The sequence below is a fragment of the Cygnus olor genome, chromosome 16, assembly GCF_009769625.2.
Source record: "Cygnus olor isolate bCygOlo1 chromosome 16, bCygOlo1.pri.v2, whole genome shotgun sequence".
Taxonomy (NCBI): Eukaryota; Metazoa; Chordata; class Aves; order Anseriformes; family Anatidae; genus Cygnus; species Cygnus olor.
Window position 1 is genome coordinate 1,435,903 of NC_049184.1, and position 18,129 is coordinate 1,454,031.

At 42.2% G+C, this 18,129-nt stretch overlaps 2 protein-coding genes across 9 annotated transcripts in view; both read right to left on the reverse strand.

The window, feature by feature from the left end:
• Window positions 1-18,129, reverse strand: part of ERGIC3 (ERGIC and golgi 3) — a 52,142-nt gene that overhangs the window by 15,063 nt on the left and 18,950 nt on the right. For 2 of the 6 annotated variants that reach the window (XM_040575483.1, XM_040575480.1), the window contains exons 2-9: window positions 17,944-17,949; window positions 13,510-13,626; window positions 13,276-13,346; window positions 12,650-12,737; window positions 11,759-11,878; window positions 8,415-8,508; window positions 7,165-7,330; window positions 5,510-5,567 (exon numbers count right to left, since the gene is read on the reverse strand). In XM_040575483.1, the coding sequence (XP_040431417.1) occupies window positions 5,510-5,567; window positions 7,165-7,330; window positions 8,415-8,508; window positions 11,759-11,878; window positions 12,650-12,737; window positions 13,276-13,346; window positions 13,510-13,597 (685 nt within the window). In that variant the 5' untranslated portion in view covers window positions 13,598-13,626; window positions 17,944-17,949. Of the gene's footprint in view, window positions 1-5,509; window positions 5,568-7,164; window positions 7,331-8,414; window positions 8,509-11,758; window positions 11,879-12,649; window positions 12,738-13,275; window positions 13,347-13,509; window positions 13,632-17,942; window positions 17,950-18,129 lie in introns of those variants that run through there. The other 4 variants (XM_040575482.1, XM_040575481.1, XM_040575484.1 and 1 more) reach the window with 4 other exon arrangements.
• The window catches only part of CEP250 (centrosomal protein 250), a 34,397-nt gene continuing 31,236 nt past the window's right edge, over window positions 14,969-18,129 (reverse strand). For 2 of the 3 annotated variants that reach the window (XM_040575477.1, XM_040575479.1), the window contains 4 exons: window positions 17,607-17,762; window positions 17,094-17,207; window positions 16,874-16,921; window positions 14,969-15,256 (listed from right to left, as the gene is read on the reverse strand). In XM_040575477.1, coding sequence (XP_040431411.1) covers window positions 14,969-15,256; window positions 16,874-16,921; window positions 17,094-17,207; window positions 17,607-17,762 — 606 coding nt within the window. The remainder of the gene's footprint in view (window positions 15,257-16,873; window positions 16,922-17,093; window positions 17,208-17,606; window positions 17,763-18,129) is intronic. The other variant, XM_040575478.1, reaches the window with a different exon arrangement.

Consider the following 18,129-nt stretch of genomic DNA (forward strand, 5'->3'; position numbering starts at 1 on the left):
TGTGAGCTGCTGCAAAGAAAACATCTACAATAGCCAGGATCACAAAAAGACACAGTTGATGCTGGAAGCTGTTCTTACAAAGACACAACTGAAAAGAGAACTTCCCAAAATCTGATGCATCCCATACAAACTGGACATAAAAATTTCAGTTTAGGATTCAAAACCTGTGAAGCAGACAACAGTGAAGCAGACCTAATCTCAGCTAGTACCAAAAATGAACAAGTGGGAACAGAAGACTGCAAATATCACTAATGCTTGACTTTGGTTTTCCCTTGACACAGGAGAGCCAGGACTACTAGTTTTGAGCACCAAGAAGTCTGCTTGGAAGCGCTCCAGTCCTCCTCACAACTTCCTTCAGTGCCCCTCCTAACAACCTCGGATGTCTCAGTGCAACTGGACCACAGTTGCTGAAGGAGTAAGGCAAGACCATTAGGAGCCAGTATGACATGCAGGAGGGGCGTCTTCTCTGACACTGAAGATGGAGCATCATGGAGCAGCTTTAAAGCAACCAGTTTTCAATGCTTTCAATAATTTGGGCCAAAAATCAGTGTCACTGCTTGCTTCATAAGCAAATTCCTGAAGTTTCAGCTCAGCTTCTCTGAGAACACAGCATCTGAAGGAAAGATAGACAGAGCACCCATCCAAGAAATACAAGCAGTATACTTATAGAATAGCTAAAAGGTAATTAACTGTTATAGATGGCACAAAGGCATTAAGATTACATTTGTGAATTCTGCTAGAAAGAAAAATTTCTATGACCTGAGATGAACAGCAACACGTACTAAAGCATTTAATAGTGAAGAAAACTAAGATAAAACATGAACACAAGTCTATGCTGCAAAAATAGCCCAGCAATGAAGTAGCCTCCAATGGTCAGCTGAAAAGAACATAGCATCTCCTTACTCATGAACCAGCCAGGGGGGAAAGAATAGTAGAAGCCTACCTTTTATAGATACAACAGCAGTTAAAAGTTATCTATGTCTGCGTTTTCCAATCACGTATACTGGAAACATGAATGTGGATGGCTAAAAAATTAGTTAATGCAGCAGAGCCTCACATTTTGTTTATCTCAGGACAAAAACACACTCTCAATTTCTAAATTGCATTATATTTCATGGCCTGTGACTCTGAGAAACCAAAATGAATACAAAGTTGTATTTAATGATTGTGCAGAATGACTTTCATCTATAACATCAAAAGAACACGAGAAAAAAGGTTACATACAACTACAGAAAAGCATTCATGCAAACAACAGTAAGTGAAGTGAAATAATCTCACCTGGATTTAACATTCGTGCAAGCAGAAACAGAGCAAAACAAAAAGGACAAAATAACTTTTTTCTTCGAAGTGGACAAACTTTTTTTTTAAATACAGTTTTTGTTTTTCAGCATTTTCAGTGTTTCTAGTTCCTTCAGTCACATGAATATTGCATAAAGACAGAGAGGAGAAGTGTTAAAACAAGTAAAGTGTTCAACACTTTGCTAAAAAGACTATCAGGAGACCATCAGAGGTCCTTTGGGCGTAAATATTAACAGAGTATAAAAATAGTTAAGACAAATTCTGGGGTATGCATGCTTCTCAGAGCTTGAGATGTCAGGGTCTTGATCTTTATGAAAAACCCTTTGGACATTTAGAATGTTAAACACAAGTGAAATATGGTTTGACTCTATTTCAGCAGGCGTCACCTTATGACAAGACAATACACTTGCATCTCTTAAAGCATGAGATTCATAGGCCACCTGTTTCAAAACTTTCATTCCCATTATTCAGTACAAATGTTTGCATTCAAACACAAATACATACCTTAATGTTAGACGCTAATTCAAAATAGCCAAATGTGGTTGCAGCTAATAAAACCTCATATTCAGTAAACTCTTAAGAAGGTCCGTTAAGAGGCTTACTCACTTATACAATATTTAAAAATGAAAACATAATTTGAGAGCTATTGTTGATAATTTGATTTTGGTGGCTACTCATTAGCATTCTCCTGATTAGGAAAGTAACTGAATTTAGGCTGACAATGTAACAAACTTCAAGGTAACTTCAACCTTTTTACCTAGTCAAAACAGGACCTCTGATTTTCTCTGTCTTAATGTAAGGATTTCTGCCCAGACAAAGACAAAGAACTGAGGTTCAGGGATGTGAGACATGGGATGAACTCCTCCATGTAAGGCTGCCCCCTGTTTTTTACCTATATTCCTCTTACATTCAGCTGGTGCTATCAAACCTTGTCTACAGCTATTAGACTCTAAAAAGTATTGCCTACTTTAAAAAGTGGGCAAATGATTTCTGGGGACAAAATATAAGAATTTGAGAACAAAAATATAAGTAAGGAGAGAGAACCGTATGAGAAAAGAAGCCCAAACAAGAAATGAATCATCCCTGAAAAAATAAGACTTCTGCACCACATTTATCCTAGGACAACTACTAAAACAAAACAAGAGATCAAAGATTGAGCTACACACAATTAAAGCTAACATAACTAATCAGAACTCAAATTGCACCTTATTCTGTACTGGTTCTCTTTTGTGCATGTGTTAGCCCTATGTATCCTCTTACTATTTATTCTACTTTCTGAGAAAAGCAATTTCAACTCACTTCTACCCAGGAGAGAAGATACAGTTCTGAAGATGTTAACAGCAAGCACATGACATACATTCAGAAGCTGAGATCAGAATTATATTTATGGTGAGATTTACAAAGTACTTCTGAATAGGACCCTTCACTTTGTTAAGAAGTTGCTGTGGTGGTTTTACCGTGCTAGGCAGCTGAACTCCACCACAACCGCTCTCTGATTCCCCCTCCTTAGAAGATGAGGGGAAGAAGTAAAGGGAAAAACAGCTCACGGGTTGAGATAAGGATAATTTAATTAAAGGGAAAAATAATTATTAAGGAAATATTATTATTAATTAAACAATTTAACTAAAGGGAAAAAATAGGGAAAGGGGGAAAGGGAGGGGAAAAGGGAAAAAACAAAACAAAACAAGTAAAGGCTATGTGGAAGTGCAGAGGAAAGAAATTCCTCTCTACTTCCCACAAATGAGCAATGTTTGACCACGTCCTTGAAGCAGGGCCTCAACCCACGTAGCCGGTGTTCGGGAGGACAGACGTTTTCGTAACTAGAGCCCACCCCTCCCCTCTTCTTCCTTTTTCTACCTTTTATTGCTGAGTGTGTATGGAATATCCCTTTGGTCGGTTTAGGTCAGCTGCCCTAGTAATGTTCCTTTCTCACATTTTTTGCCCACCCCCTAGGAGGGTTAGAGAGAGTCCTGATGCTGTGCCAGCACTGCTCAGCAGCAGGCACAACACTGGTGTGATACCACTGCTGTTCTAGCTACAAGTGCAGAGCACAGCACTGTATGGGCTGCTGCAGGGAAAGTTAACATCCCAGCCAGACCCAGTACAGTTGCCTGTGCAGAGTCATTATCTGGAGATGTATTAAGCAACAATAATCCTCAGGATAATGGGAGAATGTCAGTGCAACAAACTGAAAAGCTGGTCTGCTAGCTTCAGTACTTGAATAACAGCAACAAATAGAATTATGGACTCGGGTCTAACCATCAGCTGTATAGCCACTCTGACATGAGGCAAGGAGAGTGGTGTGATGGAACAACTTTCTATAACGGGTTGCCCAGGGATGTGGTGGAGTCACCACCCCTGGGGGTGTTTAAGGAAAAGGCTGGATGTGGTGCTTAGGGACATGGTTTATTGGGTGACATTGGTGGTAGGGGGGTGGTTGGACCAGATGATCTTGGAGGTCTTTTCCAACATTAGTGATTCTATGAACATTCCATACTATTGACATTCTTGTTCACCTCCCTATTTTCTACTGACTCAAAACAGTAGGGAATAGAAGATGGTAGCAAAAATACTGTCATTGCAGTTTTGTATCTAACAGGTCTAATAAAATCATTACTTTTATTGTATTCTTCATAACAACAGTTAGGAATACTCAGACTTCTCTTAGACATTCAACTTCATCCTGCATATTAAATGCATTAATAGACTAAACATTAATGCAGACTTTATTAAATGGATCAAAAATCACATGCATGCAGGTGCTTAGAGCAGAATTATGATCCAAAGGAAATATTTCCAGGGAGCTCACAGAGCTCTGTCATCTGACCAATACTACTCAAGTTCTTTATCTGTAATTAAAGGAAAAAAACTCCTTCCTGTAAACTCCAAAAAAAAAAAAAAAAAAGACTATGAAGAAAGGTTATAGGGCGAAAACATTCCCAGCTTCATGTATGAAAGAACAGGCTCTTAGCTGTCCATTTCTCTTGGTGGTGATGGAAAACTCATTGATGGTTGGTTGGTTCCACAAAAATATTGCCCAGGAACAGGTGGAAAAAAGGGTCATCAAATGTTATGAATTACTAGGAAAGCAAGAAATAACAAAAGAAAGTCATCATACTGTTGCCTACATCATGCTTAGCCTGGACCTTAACACTGGGTGCAGTCTGGTACCTCCAGCCACAGCTGAACTGCAAACATTCAGAGAAAACCAGCAAGGAAGCTCAGAAGTTGAATGGCTTCCAGAAAGGACCACCTGAGTAAGCTGTGACTCTTCAGTGGGGTAAAGACCTGAACTGTAGGTTGGAACAAATAAGGTCTGCAACATCTAAGAGGCAGGTTGAGAGTAAGCAGGGACTGCTCACTCTCTCTTCCAACAGAGGAACAAAAGCAACAAAAGCTATCACACAAAGCTGGCGGGTACCACACAGCAAGTAAATGAGAGGTGTTTTTTCTTACAGCAGAACATACCTGCTGAACATCTTGCAAAAAGGAGGGTGTTGTAAATTCAAGAAGTTTACATAGATTGGTAGTGAGAAGGGAAAAGTACCTGAAACAGAGCCACTGAGGGCTCTCAACAGACCGTAACATATTCAGGAGATTCTAAGAGCTGCAGACTGCTGCCTGTTGAGAAAGTTATTAGAGGCCTTTTTTCCCCTCATTATTTAATATAACAGAATTGCCAGAAAGCAGGTTTGTCTGCCCATCATCTCTCCTCTCACTGTTTTTCCTTGTCCTCCAAAACACCAATATTTCTAACTGTGCCTCCAAAAGGTTTGCAGTAACACAGTCCTTTCAGTTTCTTCCTGTATTCTCCCACTGTATTCCTTAATTTTTAAATTCAGTTGTGCAAGACTTCTGGGACGTGCAATTAGAGAGCTAACCTGACCCTTACCATCACTTGCATTCATGCCTATTACCGAGGATAGACGCAATGCAGTGCTACTTGTCCTTAATTTAGGTACGTGCTGTGAAGTCGTAAATACTGGCTGTGGTAAGGTTCCTGTTGTTATGCTAGTTTAAGTACATAAAGCAAGTTCTGCAAGAAGTGATGTATTTTATTAGAATAACTAATATTGGGAAGAAAAACAGTTGTTATTATGGATATTAAACTGTTACTATTACGGATTGCAACTCAAAGCTATTGTAAGACAATGGTCAGATACACTTGGAAGCTAAAGGTCACAATAAGTAGAAAAAGAAAATACTTTACCGTGTACATGGGACTGTTGGAAACTTTTTCCTGGTGCAAAGTGAAAATTTCCAGCTACCTGCAGGGGATAGTCATCTTTCATTAAAACGTCTGAATCTACATAAATAAAGCAGCTGTACAAGTGCTTGCTTAATTTTTTATTTTTAAACTAGATATACACCATGCAAGCCATTTTTATAGATGACAATACCACCAAGTACTGTCCTAGAAGAGAGATTTCCCCTGTTTCTCACAGGCACAGTCATACTGAAAGCCATAATTACATACTAATGTAGATAATAACTGTTTTACGCAGATTTTAATGGACATAAAAATTGGAAGGAGGAGGAATTAATTCCTTTGGGATGGAACTGACTGTTGCTCCAAGAGATATGATAAGATACCACAGAAATGGAGTTGAGAAAGTAACTGTGAGGGAGAGTGAAGAGGATGGAAAAACAAAGAAACAACTAAATACAATAAACTATACACCATGAAAATAAGCTGCATGTGAAAAAAAAAAAGCACTAACCAGTTTGTTAAAACTTCATCCTGGAATTTGTATGAGACACAGATATTAGGTGCCAATCCTGACTGGCACTTACAAGCAGTCATACATTTTTCTGGAAGCTCCAAATGTCCCAATCTCACATGATACATTACATCTTTGATGTCTGTCTTTGTCTCTTGCTTATATTAACTGCAAACCTGATGAGGATGGAGCGTATAGCAATGGTACCCAGGAACTTCCCTAGTGACACCCACCTCCGAATCCTAGCTATCTCTAGCATTCCCATTTGAATCCTTCCACCTCATCATATTCTGTGATAAAGGGCCTTGTAACTGTTTAGTACCCAAGATGGTGCCCAAATCACAACGCCTAGCTTTGTGAGCAAAACGTTTGAGTAAACATTCAGACATACAGAATGTGGTCTACAGGAAGACTACACAAAGATGTGGAAAAACAAACAAACAAAAAATAAAACAACAAAAAAAACACCAGAGACTTTGATATAAAAAACCAGTTTGTGACTGACCTTCAGAATGTGCTTGGGTACATAATCTGCACATCCAAGCCTTTTGGTTTGGATACCCTCCAAATGAGAGGGTGGTTACATAGTTATTTGGTATATCTCATACTTAATTTTCTTCCACCAGTTGCAGAAAACACCTCTGAAAATTTTCAGCTTTGACAGTCAACTCTAATTTCTTGCTTCTACTAAAGAAGGTAACATTTTCTAAAGAAGATAAAATTTTACTCTATTCAGCACCTCTGCTGGCAAGTCGATGGTTACTGTAATTTCCAGCATCCGCAGGTGGTCTCTCCTTTAAGACTAGAAGGGTGGGTTTGGAATATCTAACCTTGAAGAAGCTGCCTCTCCTCCAGAAACCTCAGCAGGAAAACTTGCTAGCAAGATGGCAGGAAAAGCTAAGCTTCTCTAGGTCTATGTGCTTCCTACAGCCCACACAATGAAACAGAGAATTATCCCCTTCACACTGCTTTTCCTGACTCTCCTCTTGAACTCCTTTACAGCTGCAAGTACTTTGTTGCACCCCAGGTTTATTATATCACCGTACTGTGAACACAAGCTGGAAAAGGAGAGGAACACCCAGGCTCTGCCTTCTCACAGTCATCACCATCATCCTGCAGGTTTACAGTAAAACTTGTCTCTCACCTTGTTGACCTCCAGGAAACCATACACTTGGCAGCCCTCGTTCTTTTGTTCTTGCATTTTCTGGCTAAACCCTTCTCTCTTGCATTGCTCTATGGTATCTGGGTTCTTGAAGGCCCAGCCTCGCCGCCTGTAGGCTTCTCTGACATCGTCACAAGTATTACAACATCTGCAAAAGCACAAGTACCACTTAATATCTTTATTACTATAAAGAGATGTTTCCGCTCACTACTCAAATACTTGCTGGGCATTTCTTCCCCAAACAAATAAAGCAAACATCAAGTACTGGACCTTGAAAGTTGGCCTAATACTCATGAAGGAGCTCAAGCTTTTTGATTTATTTATATTTATTTATTGATTGATGCAAGGACACAAGCTGTTTTAATATAGCTCTCAGGTCTGAAAAGGCCTCTGCCCATTTAGACAGCCATGTCACTCCTTGGAAACAAATTTCCTACAAAAATGCCATCGGTGTCCTGCAGTTCTGAATAGTTTGGCATTTCCCCGAGTAAACAAAGCATCTGCCTGGTTCTACTCCTCTTTTCTTCTGTTTTTAGGCCAGGACTGTCAAAATTGCATGAAAGGTTAACGGCTAACTTTCTTCAATACTTTTCTACCTCTGGATAACATTTTTGTCACCAAAAAAAAAACCACAACGCAACACCTCTCAGTATTAGTTCCATGTTTTGCTGGACAGAAGTTGAAGGCTGGAACCGTGAAACCCTCAAGATAGAAACATCTCTTGGGAATGGTGCAACTTGATAGATGGGACAAGCAAGCTATGAGGTAAACAATAATTCTGAGGGGTACTCCAAAACTCATGGACCAAACATGGATCCATTCTTACAGGAATTTGCAGATAGGAGGAACGAGGAAAACCAAATGACATCTGTTACACCTGTTGTTTGTGTCAGCAGTGAATGTCTAGTCTTTGCTCCCATAAGGATGCAAAACCTGCAGAAGCAAGAAGGCAGGGACATAACCAGATTTTATTCCAAGGCAACTCACGTAATGGTGAGCAGTTCTGCATCGACCTTGAACACAGATGTAGACAAACTAGACAGTATAACTGCCCATCCTTAAATGCTATATGTGTAGCTTCAAAAGACATAACAAAAGCACAATAGTTCTCTTAATTCGATGAACATGTGCCCAGAAGGATTTAATTGCACAGACATTTTGAAAAGAAACATGCATGCAACATAAAAATACTCTCTCAAGTGCTAAGAAGGTATGGAAAAATCTAAGATTACCGAATGTCCTCGGACTCTGCCCCGTAACAGCTCTCACAACGATCAGCATCCAAAGAATTTGGATCAAACACTTTTTCTTCTTCTTTTCCGAGCTCTAAAACAAAATAGGAGCCCAAATGATAAAGCACATCTAGAAACAGTATCTTGTATTCCCGTCTTTTCTACACGCAAATACAATGATTGTGTCCAAAGCTGGACATCTACATCAGCCTTCTGAAATGGTATGCGCACAACCTGTTCAGTTACAAGACAAGATCCAATAGTAGAGTGGTGTTGGTCCTCTCAAGAACACCTTCCATAGAAAGAACTGGCTATCTGTAAGCTTTGCTGGGGCACTGACCAGTACATTACTTGCATAAAAGCTTTGTTAAAACATTGTTTAAGCAGATGCAGTCAGTAAATTGGGACTGATGCAGGACCTGTTATACAAGCAAAATTTTAAGTAACAGTCAAGGCAATGGTCCATAATGCGTAATCTTATCCCAAGACATGTAGGGAACATGCTTACACAAGGCTCAGAAGGGTCAGACATCTGTGTGCTAAGAAAGGGAGAGCACAGTGTCCTTGCTGATGATGTTTGACTGCTATATGAAAGGTAGGCCAGAAACCACATAAGCAATGGCCTGCAGGGTATCATTCTGTGCCTTTCCACAGTTCATATGCACACATCTATTGGAAGAATTGTGTTAGTGATAAACCAGCCTACGTTTCTTTCTGAAACAAGACCAGAGTGGGAGCCTCCTGACTGGAACATTGATACTTCAAGACAACAACGCTGATAATGCACACACTCCCTAGAAATCTCCGGCAAATTTCTACCTTCTTCATAACTTAACAGTTCTGTCACTATCTGTGCCAAGTGTGTGCTGAATGGACGAACACAGTATATCTTGGGCATGAACTCACAGTTTTACATTATGTGTAGAAGGCTGAAGAGGGACTTGTAACAGAGGAGAGAACTGATGATAGCTGAAATTCACCAAAGGGCAGGGGATTATTACAGAAAACCTGAACGGGACTTTTGTTTTGCCAAGAACCAAAAAAAAATTTAAGTCTGTAAATTTGGCAATTAGGAATAACTAAAGCCAAGGATTTTTTTTGTATAAAATATCACTAAAAAATCTCAAAAATATTGAAAGAGGAAAGGTTCTTATAATTGAGAGCTCGCATTGAATCAGGGTGTTTCACCTCAAATCCTGAAGGATGGGACAGAGAAAATTCCTTGGGTCACAAAAGCCCTCTAAGGCCCATTATCTAGGCACTGCTGCACTATCCTCTAATGAGCTTTGAAAAGATAGCTCCTTGGATAACTGATTCTAGGGAGGGCAATACGATACATAGTCAAACACTGCTGAGGGAAAAAAAACTTAATCAGGACTTGTTTAATAAGAGAGAGAGGTGTAACAGGTAGATGGATGTGAATATTAGGTGTGTATTTCATATTAGTCACAGAAGAGTTTTTAATTACAAGTTAGAAAGTATGAAATATGCATGAAATCAGTCATTAACCTTATTTACTTCTTTAATCAAATACCCCATTGTTGTTAAGATCAAGGAAATAAAAGCTATTATGAAAGTACTTCCTTTCTAAAGCTAACAACATTTAAAGTAGTTGAAAGTGCACTTAAGAATTCAATTTTTAAAGACTGGTAAAGCTTTTAATTTTGTAATTACTCAAAAAAGATAGTGTCAGGAAGAATACAGCTTAGTAACTGTAACACTTTGTCAAAGCTATGATTTTTACTATTTCAACAAAAACACCTGTACAACGCATGGAGTCTTTCAAGATATACCAGTAACGGCTTTTTAAATGTTATCAAGTAGCTGCCCCTTCATTTGTCTCACAGACAAAATTCAGAAGTAATACACGCAGTTCAGACACTGTAAATAAACTAGAGCAAATAAAACTCTGCACGGAGGGTTTCTTGCTCTTAACATACACCTTAACTTGCATGCAGATATGATGTGAAATTGAAAAACTGTCCGCATTACAATGAAGGAATTGATAAGAAGAATCAATGAAGAATTAAATAATTTATTGTCATTCAATGTAAATGAATAAGATGACATCCAAGCACAAAATGCAATCTATCATAGAAATTACTGAGCTTGGTAACTATTAACTATTTTAACATAACTATGATTAGGAAAAGCCTCCAAATACCACTACATAATATTTGGGTATATTTTACTAAATTTAAGATCAATATTGCTATAGTCACAATTTAAATAACTGGCAATGTCAATGTTACCTATAGAAACTGGTAATCATAGAGTTTAATGAAGATAGAAGGATTCTTTCTTCTGATCTGACTTGTAACACAGGCAATGAAACTGAACTAGTCCTGTACTTTCTCCAGCTTGCTGCATGCAATGCAGCTGATTTATTTTCAAGTGTCTCTTTCAGGTAAGATGAGTTGCTCCCTACAAGTCTCTCTTCTTCTCCATTGACTATATAAGAAGTCAGCGCAGCCTGTTCATACAGAGTAATCCACATGGAGACTGGCAATACATGTAATGCCGGCGGCCTACATGTGTTACAAGAATTAGATACGGAGAAGCCGTTTCTGTCTCCACACATTAAGTTTGTAATGCCACAACCTCTGAATACAGAAAGGCTGCTGAGTGAACCAATAGCGACAACATTATTGCCGCATGCCCACGACAACTAGAGAAATCCTCACACTTGGTGATTGTCCAGCTCTTGGCTTAGTTTAGCCCTTCAACTTTAAAAACAGCAGTTATATCTGAATGATACAAATCAAAAAAAATGCAGTTTATGCTGATATATAGAACTACACAAACTCACAGAAAAGGTAATAACGATCACATAACCATAAGGGTTGGAAGGGACCTCTGGAGATCATTGGGTCCAACCCCCCTGCTAAAAGCAGGTTAAGCCTAACAAGGTGTGAGTTTAGGCGTAAGGGTCTAGTCAATGGAGCTTTCCTTGGAAAGATGCTCTTCCCTCTAACCAGGTTCCCTCATTTATTAGCCCATTGTAATCTAAAGATATGACCAAACTCAAGTTTTGCCAGGACAGCTGTTTTATTCCTAGCAATAAATATCATTAGCTCAGGGGTTTTATTCCTGAAATGCATCCATGATTCCCTGTCGTAATTTCAGAGTGTCTAGACAAAGATTTACCTTTCAAAAGTAGCAAGTATAATAGGAGTTTGTCTGATCTTCCAGCTTAATAGATTTGGGTTCTATAAACTCTTCAAGAGTTTATGGTGTTTAAGCACCCTTCAGCTCTCACTTGTTCCCCTGAAAGTCAAAACGGGCACACAGCAATGGAAAGACTACTAGAGCATCCATGCAAGAAAGACAAAATGGCATATTACCATGTCTCTCAGCCTCTGGAGTCACACGATTGCCAGCTTTATCCAAACGTTGCTTAAACAGATTGTGCTCTACATCCAGCTGCTGTTCTCCTGCTACGTCCATTGCATCAATGCTCAAATCTGAAACCAGCAAGCAAGGAAAGTTGTCTACAAAAGCACATTTCTCATGGCCTGCAGCAGTCTGAAGAAGCCTTCAACCAGTTAAAATACAGAACCTTTTAGCTCAGGAATAACAATAACTGGAATAAGACGCATGGTTGGAGCCAACCACCTTATAGAGAATATAATATACTGCTCCAGCATCCTAAATGACCCTTCCAAATATGGGGTTTAGTGTACAAGAATGACTGTTTTCAACTGTCACAGAAAACTTTACTCTTAAAGGCAAAATACCAAACCCTTCCTCCTGAAAGCTCACAACCACTTGCACAAACAGCAGTCCAGAAGTTAAGCTCAAAGTCAGTTGAAAGCTGCCTTCCTACCACAAACAAAAATCACGGAAAAAAGATGTCCCTTATCAGGTGTGTTCCAAACAAGACTCTAAAGTTTTTCAACAAAAATGCTACCAAAATTGGAGCCCTAAGTGCACCCTGTATCAGTTTTTTCAGTACTGCTAAGCTCACTGACAAAGTACAACACCATACAGAAATGTAAGTAAGTTTATGCTTCATATTCATTTATGGTCTAGAGGATAGTACAGCGTGACTGGAAGCACTGGTTTAAGCACTCAGTCGGCCTGGCTGAAATCGCTGCATAATTGCAAGGAGCCACAGATTCCTCCCTGTCCTCGGCATAAGCAGCAGCGCAGCACTCACAAGCACCAGGCACCCTGCGCGTTCCAGCCCTCAGCAAGTATGAACGTTATCCCTGAATTTCAGAAGTTTGACTCACAAGCACAAGGCATATGCGGAAAAGTAACATCTATGTTGATCTTCAGCTTATCTCCCCTTGATTTGTCAACGTATAATTCAGGATGAACCTAAAGAAAAAAAAAAAAGTCTTGTTTTACTTGGAAAAAAAACTGGAAGGCCTCTTTCCCTTGATTTCTCTGCCTCAGGGGCTGATTTTTAGTGCATGGAACTTGAGACAGACCCGAGCTGGTGTCTGCCACACCTCCCACGGTAGCTAAACTTCTGCCACTTACAATAGCTTTAAAAAGCAAAATAATAATTTGGGGATCTTCAGATGTGTGGTTGGGAGGGGGAAGTTCTACAGGTGCTTACTTTTCTTTGCATGTCATGCTTGCAGGCAGGTAGAGGCAGCAAGAGAAGATTTAGAAAACCTCTGCCGCAGCTTCACAGGGGACGCTGGCCAGCCCCCGCGCTCGGTCGCTCTCAGAGGACATTCCGCTCCCACGGCCAAGGCTGCCGGGTGCTGGGAAACAGCCCAGACCCGGCACACGAAGTCGATGCGCGGGCGACCAGAGGCCACCCGGGCCCCCGGGCCGCCCCCGGGCGCGGCGGCTTTGAGGAGAGGCGGGAGGAGAGGAGGCAGCCCGGGACCCCGCCGCTACTCACCTCCTTGGTGAGGTAGTACTGCAGCTCCGAGAAGAACAGCAGCACCATGATGAGCCCACTGACAACCGTCACTGCCGGGGAGACGAGAACCGCCGTCAGCCCGCCCGGCTCGGCTCAGCCCGCCCGCCGCCACCCGGCCCGGCTCCCTCCCGCCGCCGGGGGCGGGGGCAGCGGAGTCCCGCGGGCTCCCCGCGGCCAGGGCCGGGCCCGCCCGCCCTTATCCCGGCCGCTCACCAAGCGCGCCCCCGCACGTCTTGACCCGAAAGTCTTCCAGGGTCTTGGGGAAGGCATCGAACCTCTTCAGCCGCCACAGCGAGTCCATGGCGCCGCGCGGCCCGGAACCAAAGCCGCCTTCCGGGGCCGGGGCCGGGGCCGGGGCCGGGGCCGGGGCCCCGCCCCGCCTCCCCCGCCAGCTCTCCAGGCTCGGCTGCCCGGCCCCACGGGATCGGCCCCGCGGCGCCTCCCGCACCCCCGGGACTCCTCCTCCCCAGCCCCAGCCCCGAGGGCTGGGCCTTCGGTATCCTGCACGTCCCGCTCCCCCCGCCCGCCTTTTGAAGGGCATCTAGGCCAGTGACTGAAATGCGAGGGGCGCTCCCCGTAGCAGGCGCAGGTAACTGTCAGCCGTGCGACACAAGGGGAAGCTGCTGGGAAAGATTTGGGTTCGCTCAGATTGCCATCCATCCCCTCCTGCCCCCTGAATAGTGACCGTGTCTTTTAAAGGTCTGCTCTCTGCTATTTCGAGAGCAAAGATGTTCCCTCAGACGGTCCGTAGCAGCAACAAAGCTGGAAGCCAGTCACCGCAGGCACCAGTGCTTTGTGTGCAGGAGGGAACTCCCCCCACCTTCCCTTGCCCCTGTGCCCTCTCCAAAACTCCATTTTTGTAATAGCTCCATTTCCTTCTCTCTTCCCAGGAAATCATGCAATAGCTTTTCACTTATACATGTAAGCTATTACAATCTTTTCCTAAGCCACATTATTTACCTACCGCTTTTTTTTTTTCTCTACAGAAATAAGGTAGTCTTGGACAATTTATTAAACAAACAAAGTAATTGCTGTCGTTATGAGATGCTTCCAACTGCAAACAGAACAAGTGTACCTCTACTTCCTACACCAGCTCTGGGAATGGTACAAGACAGGACCTCTGTGAGGGTCCAGCTGCTCCTATACAAACATGGAAGAAACTATTAACAAAATATCTCTATTCTTCTGCTGCCCACAGAACACTGCTCATCACTACCTTAAGTACAGAAAGAAATTGATTCATCCAAATATTGAACTTGACTTCTAAGAACCTAATGAGAAAAAAAAAAAATCAGGAAATGCACAGAGTTCTAGAAACATAAGTTTATTGAAAAAATAAAACCATACAAAAAAGTCTTTGTAAACAGTACAGAAGCTGACAGGAATAACCTAACTTGGAGAGCCATGTGGAGACTGATGAGGCATGCTGTGATGGAGCACTTCGGAAGAAGAGATTTTGCCTATGTATGCCCCTGACCTTATCCATGCAAGCCAGCACCAATTTTGTCCCACCACTGATCTGGCTGGGGACCTTGCAGTGAATGCTGTGCTCTGAACTTTTCTCTTACCTCAGAACTCATGCTTTGAACTAATCATCCCTGCCATGGTTCACCTGCTACAGCAGGCCACTGACTCATCTCCTGCTGAGGCCTCTGGTTGTACACTGGTCCTGTTACCTCAGGCCATCCCTTGTGGTGGATCTGACTGTTGAATGCAATGGCTGTCTCTCAGGATACTCACAGTCCAGAGACATCAGTGCCAAGGTACGGTTCAGAGACCGATCCAGCTTCTGGGTCTCTGCCTCCAGAACAGCAGCTTTGGGCTCCCTGACCACAGCTGCCAAGGAGCAAGACAGCTCTTGGTGAAGGTCTGACAGCTCCTGGCTGGTCTTTGCACAACACTCAATATAGTCCTGCTTGTATTTTCGTTCTTGTGCCAACTGCTGCTGCAGAAGAGTAACCTGAAAGAGGCAAAAGGCTGAGCTCAGAGAAGCCCAGGCTGTTAGGACCATCCTTGGCTCCACAGTACCAGCTGTCAGGGAAGAAGCATCCTTCAGCCCTGACCAACAATTTGTCATTGTTGAATGGGAAGTAATAGGTTCCAAATTCACCCTGAACTGAGCTTAGATGATCAACAATTCCAGTTTCTTTCTGTCACACCATACATCACACCAGTACAAAACTGGTATCTTTCATTCTTTCACGCTTACTAAAGAAAAAAGATTCCTGCAGGATTTAGTAACCCAATTCTTTTTTTCGAAAGAGAAATTTGCACTACTAACACCTTTGGTTCCACATGCTTCTTCCTCAGCAGGACTACTGGTTACACGATTGTCACAAGAAAGACCAGTTATTAAGAGGCAAGGTACTGAATAACAGTTCTGTTATGATGTAGCTTAAAAACTTGACTGCTAACAACACACGAAAAGGGATGAAACACTCCTTTTTCCTAACTTCAGAGCTAGGGAGCCACACTACTGAAGAGGACAGATCTGACATTATATCCGAAATAACAAGGACACCTTTGTGAAACTGGGATGTAAAACCTGAAAAACCCTCCCACACTTTGGTAGGTAATGTAGATACAACTGGGAAAAGTGGCCATCTGCTGCTTAGAGCATCTCCCAGAAAGAGGAAGATCAAGTTACAGTCTCCCATAACCAAGCAGTGCCCTCACTAGCAAGCTAAGGACTATTCTTTGACCAGAGCACCTTTATTTTCCTGCTGAATGGAAACAGGTCCACAGTACAGGGAGACATGAGTCACAAGGGGAAAGTGGTTCCATTTGTTATCTCTAGCAAGAGAACTTCAGACAATGAAGCTTCCTGGTGATAACTTGTGGGCTTCAGCAGTGTGCTTAGCTCACTTTCCAGAGCTAAGCATTATGTACTTTAGCCACAGTAGTATTATATACATTTTGCCCTTATCACCTGTGAAGATTCACATCCTCAGGGAGACCAGGGCATACCTGACCCAAAAAAGTACAGAGAAGATAAGTCTGGCAACCTGCTAGTACTGCCAATATCACTATCAAATGATGCAATAGTAATTGGAATGTACAATCTTACACTGATAAAACAAATATCCTTATAGTGCTTAGGTCTCTGACTCAGTCCAATATTAGGACTGTGATTAGCACAGAATAAGAGTGTAAGACTAATAATTGCCTGAGAGCTATAAGCTCAGCCACTGCCTTCTGTCCCTGGAATTCTGATAAGATGCAAGCTCCACTTTTAACTGAATAAAGGCAAAATAGAAACCGTTGACAGGACGGGTAAGGCTCAAACAAAACATCCTTAGAATACTCTCTGGCTGCAGGCAAGTTTCAATTTTCTGAATTTTTTTCCAATCCCTCAACCACCATGCCTGACATGGAAAGTCAGAGACTAGACCTAGATGAATGGTGTTGTTTGACCATGACCAACAGATGCAGCTACCTGGTTATTTCTATTGCCTGGTGCACTCACTTCCTGACAGCTGGAACCCAGCCAAACAAAACTTGTGCTGTAACATCATGTAAAGTTGTGCTCATCAGTGCAGCTACAGCAGCTTTTGATGACAACTTTCCTATTCCTCACCTGATTCTGTAACTCAGCGAATTGACTGGAGAGAGCATGAGCCTCCTCCTGTGAAGAAAAAGCAAGAATTTCTTGTTAGTTTCCAGTCTGGGCAGGGTAACTGTCTATATTAGACTTATATTAGGTCTATATAGGGAGGACACTGTTGCCACTGGGATTTGCCATATAGTTTCTCTGTATGGCCAGACCCTTCTCCCACCAAGTAAGATTCTGTTCACACCTGTCTAGAAGCAGGCATCTTGTCTTCATCAGACTCTGACAGAGAAGACTTGCATGCACCTGGCAGTGACTGACCACTATAACCTCTCTTCAGTCTCCTTCGTTCACGTTCCACCTGCATGTTGGATAGGAGAAAGAGTCATAGAAACCAGCCTGGACATCACTGTGAGGAGATTTCTACTCAGAGAAGTCTCTACTTGCACCAGAGAAAGCTGGAGGCAAAAAGCACTCAATGTAGACTATGGAAGAGAAAAAGCAAGAGGAGGCTTCTGACACAAGAGAGTCAAATGTGCATGTATGGTAACACCAGGGCATGAAGAGTAGGACCTAAGTGAATGTTCATCTGTGAAAGTAGTGTGTGGCCAGAAGAGAAGGAAAACACAGAAGTGTATGTCCACAGAGGAAAGTGGGAGAGATAGTAAAAAAGCAGAGGACTCCAAAGGGCTGTATATGGAAATGTGTTGTGTTCCAGAAGACCACGAGGCATTGGAGAGGCAGTGAAAGCCTGTTTTACCTGCTCAAGAGTCCTCCTGAGCTCAGCATTGAGTTGCTTCAGCTCAGTCTTTTCATGTTCCAGCCTTGCAATTGCTTGCTGCAGACTCTCCAGCCGCTGCCACAGGAGTCTCTTCTCTGAGACCCATGATAGCTGCTCCCCTTCTGCAATAGCCTGCTGGGTATACAGAGGAGATTATATGGCACCAGCTCACGTAAAGGTTAGAAGGACCAGATCAACAAGTCAGAGAGGGTGACGAGTTTCAGGAATGGACAGTGCTAAGTCCCATCTTTCCCTCCTGGTCCATGGGCCAAAACAGCACTTTATTTTCTTAGTGGCTCTACATAGGGACCATCACGTACTCCTGTGACTTGTAACCAAATAACTTGCTTGTCCACACATAAACATAATGTGTGCGGTAAGAAACAGAAGATATCTGAAAACATACCCTAAAAACTGTCAGTGTAGCTGCTGCTCAGCCATCTTAAAAAAAAATAATCTAAAGTTTAGCACATTAGTTTCGTCAACTGTGCTCTTTCCTCTT